Source organism: Squalius cephalus (genome assembly GCF_949319135.1).
Source record: "Squalius cephalus genome assembly, chromosome: 16".
Lineage (NCBI taxonomy): Eukaryota > Metazoa > Chordata > Actinopteri > Cypriniformes > Leuciscidae > Squalius > Squalius cephalus.
The window spans coordinates 37,583,333-37,593,234 of record NC_137137.1 but is presented as its reverse complement, the minus strand read 5'-3'; the positions used below and the strand labels follow the sequence as shown (position 1 = coordinate 37,593,234).

At 43.6% G+C, this 9,902-nt stretch overlaps 1 protein-coding gene across 1 annotated transcript; it reads right to left on the bottom strand.

Moving 5' to 3' along the window:
• Positions 1 to 3,726: 3,726 nt before the first annotated feature.
• Positions 3,727 to 9,483, bottom strand: LOC307173976 (cilia- and flagella- associated protein 210-like; the record flags this gene model as incomplete). The annotated part of the gene is made up of 4 exons (XM_079897579.1): positions 3,727 to 3,936; positions 4,014 to 4,187; positions 9,135 to 9,331; positions 9,417 to 9,483. The coding sequence occupies 4 exons, from the start codon at positions 9,481 to 9,483 to the stop codon at positions 3,727 to 3,729; spliced, it is 648 nt and encodes a 215-aa protein (XP_079753705.1).
• Between the last annotated feature and the right edge of the window lie 419 nt (positions 9,484 to 9,902).

Below are 9,902 nucleotides of genomic sequence, written 5' to 3'. Positions count from 1 at the left end.
GCTCTCGTGTCTATGGCAGCGCAGCTGAAGTGTGTGTTTGAGCTTCTCGTGTCTATGGCAGCACAGCTGAAGTGTGTGTTTGGGCTTCTCGTGTCTATGGCAGCGCAGCTGAAGTGTGTGTTTGAGCTTCTCGTGTCTATGGCAGCACAGCTGAAGTGTGTGTTTGGGCTTCTCGTGTCTATGGCAGCACAGCTGAAGTGTGTGTTTGAGCTTCTCGTGTCTATGGCAGCGCAGCTGAAGTGTGTGTTTGAGCTTCTCGTGTCTATGGCAGCGCAGCTGAAGTGTGTGTTTGAGCTTCTCGTGTCTATGGCAGCGCAGCTGAAGTGTGTGTTTGAGCTTCTCGTGTCTATGGCAGCGCAGCTGAAGTGTGTGTTTGAGCTTCTCGTGTCTATGGCAGCGCAGCTGAAGTGTGTGTTTGAGCTTCTCGTGTCTATGGCAGCGCAGCTGAAGTGTGTGTTTGAGCTTCTCGTGTCTATGGCAGCGCAGCTGAAGTGTGTGTTTGGGCTTCTCGTGTCTATGGCAGCGCAGCTGAAGTGTGTGTTTGAGCTTCTCGTGTCTATGGCAGCGCAGCTGAAGTGTGTGTTTGGGCTTCTCGTGTCTATGGCAGCGCAGCTGAAGTGTGTGTTTGAGCTTCTCGTGTCTATGGCAGCGCAGCTGAAGTGTGTGTTTGAGCTTCTCGTGTCTATGGCAGCACAGCTGAAGTGTGTGTTTGGGCTTCTCGTGTCTATGGCAGCACAGCTGAAGTGTGTGTTTGGGCTTCTCGTGTCTATGGCAGCGCAGCTGAAGTGTGTGTTTGGGCTTCTCGTGTCTATGGCAGCGCAGCTGAAGTGTGTGTTTGAGCTTCTCGTGTCTATGGCAGCACAGCTGAAGTGTGTGTTTGGGCTTCTCGTGTCTATGGCAGCACAGCTGAAGTGTGTGTTTGAGCTTCTCGTGTCTATGGCAGCACAGCTGAAGTGTGTGTTTGAGCTTCTCGTGTCTATGGCAGCGCAGCTGAAGTGTGTGTTTGAGCTTCTCGTGTCTATGGCAGCACAGCTGAAGTGTGTGTTTGGGCTTCTCGTGTCTATGGCAGCACAGCTGAAGTGTGTGTTTGGGCTTCTCGTGTCTATGGCAGCACAGCTGAAGTGTGTGTTTGAGCTTCTCGTGTCTATGGCAGCACAGCTGAAGTGTGTGTTTGAGCTTCTCGTGTCTATGGCAGCACAGCTGAAGTGTGTGTTTGAGCTTCTCGTGTCTATGGCAGCACAGCTGAAGTGTGTGTTTGAGCTTCTCGTGTCTATGGCAGCACAGCTGAAGTGTGTGTTTGAGCTCCTCGTGTCTATGGCAGCACAGCTGAAGTGTGTGTTTGAGCTTCTCGTGTCTATGGCAGCACAGCTGAAGTGTGTGTTTGAGCTTCTCGTGTCTATGGCAGCACAGCTGAAGTGTGTGTTTGGGCTTCTCGTGTCTATGGCAGCACAGCTGAAGTGTGTGTTTGGGCTTCTCGTGTCTATGGCAGCACAGCTGAAGTGTGTGTTTGAGCTTCTCGTGTCTACGGCAGCACAGCTGAAGTGTGTGTTTGAGCTTCTCGTGTCTATGGCAGCACAGCTGAAGTGTGTGTTTGAGCTTCTCGTGTCTATGGCAGCGCAGCTGAAGTGTGTGTTTGAGCCTCTCGTGTCTATGGCAGCACAGCTGAAGTGTGTGTTTGAGCTTCTCGTGTCTATGGCAGCACAGCTGAAGTGTGTGTTTGGGCTTCTCGTGTCTATGGCAGCACAGCTGAAGTGTGTGTTTGGGCTTCTCGTGTCTATGGCAGCACAGCTGAAGTGTGTGTTTGGGCTTCTCGTGTCTATGGCAGCACAGCTGAAGTGTGTGTTTGAGCTTCTCGTGTCTATGGCAGCACAGCTGAAGTGTGTGTTTGAGCTTCTCGTGTCTATGGCAGCACAGCTGAAGTGTGTGTTTGAGCTTCTCGTGTCTATGGCAGCACAGCTGAAGTGTGTGTTTGGGCTTCTCGTGTCTATGGCAGCACAGCTGAAGTGTGTGTTTGAGCTTCTCGTGTCTATGGCAGCACAGCTGAAGTGTGTGTTTGAGCTCCTCGTGTCTATGGCAGCACAGCTGAAGTGTGTGTTTGAGCTTCTCGTGTCTACGGCAGCGCAGCTGAAGTGTGTGTTTGAGCTTCTCGTGTCTATGGCAGCGCAGCTGAAGTGTGTGTTTGGGCTCCTCATGTCTATGGCAGCACAGCTGAAGTGTGTGTTTGAGCTTCTCGTGTCTATGGCAGCACAGCTGAAGTGTGTGTTTGAGCTTCTCGTGTCTATGGCAGCACAGCTGAAGTGTGTGTTTGGGCTTCTCGTGTCTATGGCAGCACAGCTGAAGTGTGTGTTTGGGCTTCTCGTGTCTATGGCAGCACAGCTGAAGTGTGTGTTTGAGCTCCTCGTGTCTATGGCAGCACAGCTGAAGTGTGTGTTTGAGCTTCTCGTGTCTATAGCAGCACAGCTGAAGTGTGTGTTTGAGCTCCTCGTGTCTATGGCAGCACAGCTGAAGTGTGTGTTTGAGCTTCTCGTGTCTATGGCAGCGCAGCTGAAGTGTGTGTTTGAGCTTCTCGTGTCTATGGCAGCACAGCTGAAGTGTGTGTTTGGGCTTCTCGTGTCTATGGCAGCACAGCTGAAGTGTGTGTTTGAGCTCCTCGTGTCTATGGCAGCACAGCTGAAGTGTGTGTTTGAGCTTCTCGTGTCTATGGCAGCACAGCTGAAGTGTGTGTTTGAGCTTCTCGTGTCTATGGCAGCACAGCTGAAGTGTGTGTTTGAGCTTCTCGTGTCTATGGCAGCACAGCTGAAGTGTGTGTTTGGGCTTCTCGTGTCTATGGCAGCACAGCTGAAGTGTGTGTTTGGGCTTCTCGTGTCTATGGCAGCACAGCTGAAGTGTGTGTTTGGGCTTCTCGTGTCTATGGCAGCACAGCTGAAGTGTGTGTTTGAGCTTCTCGTGTCTATGGCAGCACAGCTGAAGTGTGTGTTTGAGCTTCTCGTGTCTATGGCAGCACAGCTGAAGTGTGTGTTTGGGCTTCTCGTGTCTATGGCAGCACAGCTGAAGTGTGTGTTTGGGCTTCTCGTGTCTATGGCAGCACAGCTGAAGTGTGTGTTTGAGCTTCTCGTGTCTATGGCAGCACAGCTGAAGTGTGTGTTTGAGCTTCTCGTGTCTATGGCAGCACAGCTGAAGTGTGTGTTTGGGCTTCTCGTGTCTATGGCAGCACAGCTGAAGTGTGTGTTTGAGCTTCTCGTGTCTATAGCAGCACAGCTGAAGTGTGTGTTTGAGCTTCTCGTGTCTATGGCAGCACAGCTGAAGTGTTAGCCCTTTACTTTACAGGCAGGAATTCCCTTTTGGTACATTTGCCAAAACTTTTTCTTTTGTTATTAAAAAACAAGCAGCAAGCAAGCCCAGCCCAAGTGAGAAAAAGTGACACAAAAGTAACGTAACACTACTTTCCATTAAAACTAACTAATACAATTAGTTACTTTTAACGTAACACAATATTGTAATGTATTACTTTTAAAAGTAACTTTCCCCAACACTGTTCAAAAGTAACATTCCCACAATGTTTGGAGAATTCTAAAATAGAATGAAAGAAATTTTAAATGTTGTTGACACTTTGAAAGTTTAGAGAACATTCAGAAATAACATTAATCTTTTAATTGGAACGTTAGCAAAAGGTTCTTGGAGCCTGTTGTTATCTGTGTGTGCACTGAAGCATCGATGCGCTTCCCCTTACTGTAGTGTCCAGCTCTCGGAGACGGTCAGGTGGTCTCGTCTCCTCCGCTGGGCGTTCTGCTGATCCCGCCGGACCGCCAGCTCTTCTCTACGAGCCCTCTCGGCCAGGAACTCTCTGTCTGCGTCTCTGCTGGCGTTCAGCTTCAGGCGCTTCAGCTCGACCTGAGCCTCCTGTTCCTTCTGGACCTCCGTCAGCATCAGAGCGCTCTAGAACACAAGAGGACAGTTTCTACAACACTTCACCACAGAAGAAGATCTGTGATCTAATACCGTAAGACACGCACATGGAAGCCTTTGACCCGGTCGGTCTGGTAGAACTGCTGGGTTTGAGCTTTCTCGATGGCCTCCTCTCGTCTCTGGGCCTGGTGCTCCGCTTCCTCTGCGTCGAGCAGTTTCCTCTTCTCTTCGGCCATCGCCTCTCGCACGGCTTTCGCCTCCAGCTTTTTTCGTTGTTGTCCCTGTGAGGACGAAATCAGATTTGTTTGCTGTACTTTGTTACTGTATACATCAAGTCTCATATTAACCCTCAGAGACCCAGCTATTGTTTTTTTGTTGTTGTTTTTTTAATGAAGAAAAACTAATATATCACACCAAGATGACATTCAAATTACAATTTAACATTATACCAAATCATAACTTAATATTAAAATAGGGGCACAGACACAAAAGAAAATTAGACAGCGAGAAGTATAAACAAGGCTATATAAATAAAATAAAAAAAATAAAAGCATCTGCACATGCTCAAAAGAATAAATAATGGTAACATTTGTTTGTATTGTGTATGTTCTTTTTAGGTGTAGTTTATGTTTTAGTTCTGTTCCCGTGTTCCCGTGTTCCCGTGTGCCCGTCTGGGGTCGTTCCCTGTCCAGGATAGTCTGGGCTGAGTGTAATGATTCTGTTTGTCCTGCATGTTCCCATCGGTGATTAAAGCACTCTTTGTTTATCTCTGACTCGAGCGTGTGGAACTACATGTGTCAATTGTATAGTAAGTTCACCATTAGTTAAGTACGATGGTTAACAGGAACTAACAATGAAAAATAGTGAATTAGTTCATGTTAATTTTATTAATACATTTTTTAAATCAAAAGTTGTCAGTCTGTTAATATTTAATATACCTGAGCTAACATGAACTAACAATAAACAGCTGTATACACTGTAATAAATTAATTTTTCCTTAATGCACAGGGTTTTTCCTGGCTCAAAACGAGGCGGAGGTGGTAAAATCCTAATAATGTATTTTAATAATAAGATAATTCAATTTGTATTTTTTGTAGATCATCATATAGCCTAATGTGTTTCCCACATTATTTTTGTGGGTGGAGCTTGGTACCTCCAGGGTCAGGGGTCAGGGGTCATGCCCCCCCGGAAGAAAATTTTGTACATTTTTGTACATTAAAGATAAATTCATTAATCTGGTGCATTTGAGTCTCCCGAATCCACTGTTAAAAATAAATAATCCACCCGCAAACCGCCCATATTCTCTGATTTAGATATCTGCATCTGATCATCACATTACAATTATTCAGATTCTCAGTGTTAAGCATGATAATATGGTAACATATCACACTGAAGTAGGCTGATTTAAAATGAACATTTATTTAAAATAAAAGTTGTTCTTTTGGCAAAATTACATTTCCTCAATAGCCTAAACAGAGGCTTTACTCCCTTCAAACTTAAATTGTCAATGTTTCATTACATCACTGTTGGAAAACACACATTTTTTGTACCTTTATAAAGGGCATTTTCCCCATAATTTTATTAAATGTATGCTCCATCTTTCATTTCAAATTCTTTTTTTTTATTTTTTTATTATATTAAATTATTTCAAATTCTTAAATTTGATCAATATATTAAATTAAAATAATAAGACACTAGGCTGTTACCAATCAAATTAAATAATTTACATTGAAAAATTATAACTGTATTAAATTAGATTATTTTAAATATGTTTGCATATAAAAATGAGGAATGTTGAAAAGAATGATACTTGAAACTAAACCGCCAGTAGGAGGCGGCAGATGACCGTCTTAACGAGCGAGTCATTGAGTCATTCATTCAAACGATTCGTTCAAACGGCTGATTTATTCAGAATGAGGCAGTTCATGAATGGGTAATTGAATCTTTGACTCAACCGATTCGTTCAAAACACTGAATCATTCAGTAATGCAAGTGTTGCTGTGAGATGCGCGATGGTTCTGCTGTGATCTTTGTTAGGAAATATTTTCGCTGCTGAAACAGAACAAAAACAGTCATTGCGTCTAAAATGTAAGTGACTTAATTTTAACTATTTGTTTATTGAACTGTTATGAAATCAGTGTCTCGGTTTCAATCTTGATGGCATTCAGGAAAACAGCTCTCTGGTCGTGTGTTGCCTAGGCTATATATTGTTTCTTAAAGGAACCGTATGTAAGATTGTGGCCAAAACTGGTACGGCAATCTCTTTCAAATGACTGTAGAGCGGTGTGAAGTGCCACTGGAAGAAGCGGAGAGCCCATGTTCTTCAGCACTCGCGGATCGTGCGTTCTCCGCCGCTGGCCAGGCTCTTTACACACCAGGGCCGTTCCTATCTCGAGAAAAGGAGTTTCCCCATAGCGTTTGCAACGCAGTACTCGTTCCCTTATCTCTCAGGGAACCGAGGTTAAGCAAGTAACCGAGTACGTTCTGCCTTCCCTTCCACATGAGTCAGGTAACAACTGACAAAAAAAGTATTTTACCCCAATGATAGTAATATTTCATATATTTCTCTCATTTTGATCAATATATAGATTTTTTTTTATTATAGGCTAGCCTACATTACAAAATTTGCTCTGGACAATTTTTTTATGTTTGTATTCAACATAATACCTTATCTCAATTAAATGTACGGAAATTAATGTATATGTGACAAAAAGAAAGCTGTTTATTATTTTGGCCAGGTTTTTCATCTAGCAGGCCCCGTGGCAGGTGAGCCAGAAAGTTCATTTCGACCCTGTCCCTGACAAGCGTTAGTCGAGCCCTGAAATGTTTTCCTTGATTGGTTTTCCCTGAAGAGAATTACGTTGTTGAAAGCGAAAGTAAAAGAGTCACGCACGTTAATTGCGTTTTACCGTGATGAGAGTTCCGTGTCTTTATTAAAGGGGAAATGAAGCAGTCAATCAAGTTTACATGATTTACAAGATGGATTTCCACTATAATCAACAATTCTATAAGAAACATGACAAATGTAAACATATAAAAGAAAAAACGTTATATCTTCCACGGCCAGGGCGCCACCATTGTGCAGTATTCTAACATGTGACGTCACGGGGTTGGCTTTAATAAACCTGGCTGAATGTAGGAATATCCGACACCTAACGGCCTACACCACGGTGTTGTGACCGCGAACAACTAGCGACGTCTAACGGTATATGTTATATACAGCAGATGGACTCTGACACGGTGGGCATCGCAGTACAACAGCCACACTGACACCAGTAGCGTTGCCAACCCGCTCTTCGCCCCAAACCTCCACCGGCTGTCCGACATAATGGCGTACCACTGCTCGGTTCCCACGCCGTATCGGCTCAAATGCATACATTAATACATGCTAACTTACATGGAGTTGACAAGAGACAGGAGGAATATGATGGCAGACATCGCGAACAATGTTTCCATGTGCAGTTTGTTAACATATAACGTTAGACGTCGTCTTTTTGTCTGGTACTAATAAACTTCACTAAGTTAGCTAAACACTAAGTTAGCGTTAGCTAGTTCATGCTTACAGCTGTTAGCTAATAATGACTGCACCTAACGTTAGTTGTTCGCGGTCACAACACCGTGGTGTAGGCCGTTAGGTGTCGGATATTCCTACATTCAGCCAGGTTTATTAAAGCCAACCCCGTGACGTCACATGGTAGAATACTGCACAATGGTGGCGCCCTGGCCGTGGAAGATATAACGGTTTTTCTTTTATATGTTTACATTTGTCATGTTTCTTATAGAATTGTTGATTATAGTGGAAATCCATCTTGTAAATCATGTAAACGTGTATTGTGATTGTCAAAACATTTTGGTAACTAAACTGAATTTTATTAGGGTTAGTGACAACATCTTACAATGTTTGGTACTATACGGTTATCCGGACACAGCAGTGGCAGGTTAGGGTTAGCTGTGGCCTGGATAACCGTATAGGGTTAGGGTTAGGGGCTGGGTTAGGGGCTGGGTTAGGGGCTGGGTTAGGGGCTGGGTTAGGGGCTGGGTTAGGGGCTGGGTTAGGGTTAGCTGTGGCCTGGATAACCGTATAGGGTTAGGGTTAGGGGCTGGGTTAGGGGCTGGGTTAGGGGCTGGGTTAGGGGCTGGGTTAGGGGCTGGGTTAGGGGCTGGGTTAGGGTTAGCTGTGGCCTGGATAACCGTATAGGGTTAGGGTTAGGGGCTGGGTTAGGGGCTGGGTTAGGGGCTGGGTTAGGGGCTGGGTTAGGGTTAGCTGTGGCCTGGATAACCGTATAGGTTTAGGGGCTGGGTTAGGTTTAGCTGTGACCCGGATAACCGTATAGTACCCAATGTTTACATGGTAACGTTACAATTTCTGGTAAGCTACGTTTTTTTATTATTGCTTGACACAAATTTCACGATTTCAATTCAATTAAATTCTTGTGATTTGATTTAATATTGACTCATTTGGATAAATATTAAGTACACAAGATAGGCGTTCATTTTCCTCAAGAAAAAACAAATCTCACCTAATGCTGTAAACACACACAGAGCCCTATCAGCTGGCAGGGTTATTTAAGGTTAAAAAATAGCTAACTCAAATTAAATACAATGTGTTTTTTTTATTATAATACCAACTTTATTTAATGATATAAGTAAAAATATAATAAATATGTAATATAGTACACATATTTAGCTAAATACTCTCTATAGCTCTTTTTCCTAGCCAACTAACATGCTATAGCCTATATTATGTTCATTAAATGGCTTTCCTGAGGTAGATGTGACATAATTGTTCTCCATCTGTGTTATTGAGCTCTTCATGCAGATGAAAAACACTGATTGATCGATATCATGTATGAGGAATATACATTTCGGTAAGTTTTACTGTATCTTTCAACAGTGTTCATTCATGTTTATTTATTAGCAAGTAGAGATGATCGGGTCACGTGCGCTAGGGATCTGTCACGTCACATTTACAAGCGCCAAAACGGTATTTATTGATTGAATTTCGTAATAAAATGGTCAGAATCTGAGAGCTATTTTACTATATCATAAGTAAACCTGCTCTGTCTAGTCTGTCGGTCTCCATGTCCTCATTGCGTGCGTGATGAAATGTGTGTGTGGCGTGAGAGCGTGTGGAAAGTGTCAGTCGCGTGAATCTCACGGGGAATGCGTGAGTTGGCAGCTCTGGTAAATCAGAGAGCTAATAATCCCAGTGCGACGCTCCCACTCACCGCGATGGTGTTGGGCCAGTGTCTGGCGGCCTCTTTAGAGCGCATGCGCAGCGCCTCCCGCTGTTCAGCCGCTGCTATGACACTTCTGTTCTGGTGATCCACACTGTCCTGCACGCGCTGCCATTCAGATTTGGACAAAACTAACGTTGCCTTTTGAGGAAGGTCTGCTTCGGTTTTCTCAATCTCCCAACTCACAACTGTATGCATTCGACAACATATTTCCAAGTTATTAAAAAAGCTCTAATTATTATAGATTATTTTCAGATAATTTTTAATTCTCACCTTGTTTACTCGAGCCTTTCCTCCGACCGTACTCGACGACACCTGTTCTTACAAAAGCTGTTGACATTATAACTCCACGAATTCGCTGATCTATTTGTATATTGAGATGCTTTTATGTTTATTTTATAACGAACTTGGCTAATGTTTGTAATAACGTTGTGCTCGAACTCTACTCTGTGTTTGCTAATATTGTTACCTAGCAACCCTGCCAGCGGCGCGAACATAGCCCGCGAAGTAGGTGACGTCATCCGAATCCTTAAAGAGCCAGCGAAACAAACTGATTTAGCCAAGTTGGTTCATTTGCCTTGAAATTCTTAATATTATGGAATAAAATAAAATTATATTTACTAGAACTTTTAATAATACAGATACTCTCGTAAGCCTTTCTTCTTGGTCTGGTACATTTTAAGACAAAATGGCAAAATAGTATTAATATTCAAAAAGTAAATTCTCCATGATTTTACTTCAGAGATATTGACTTCTAAA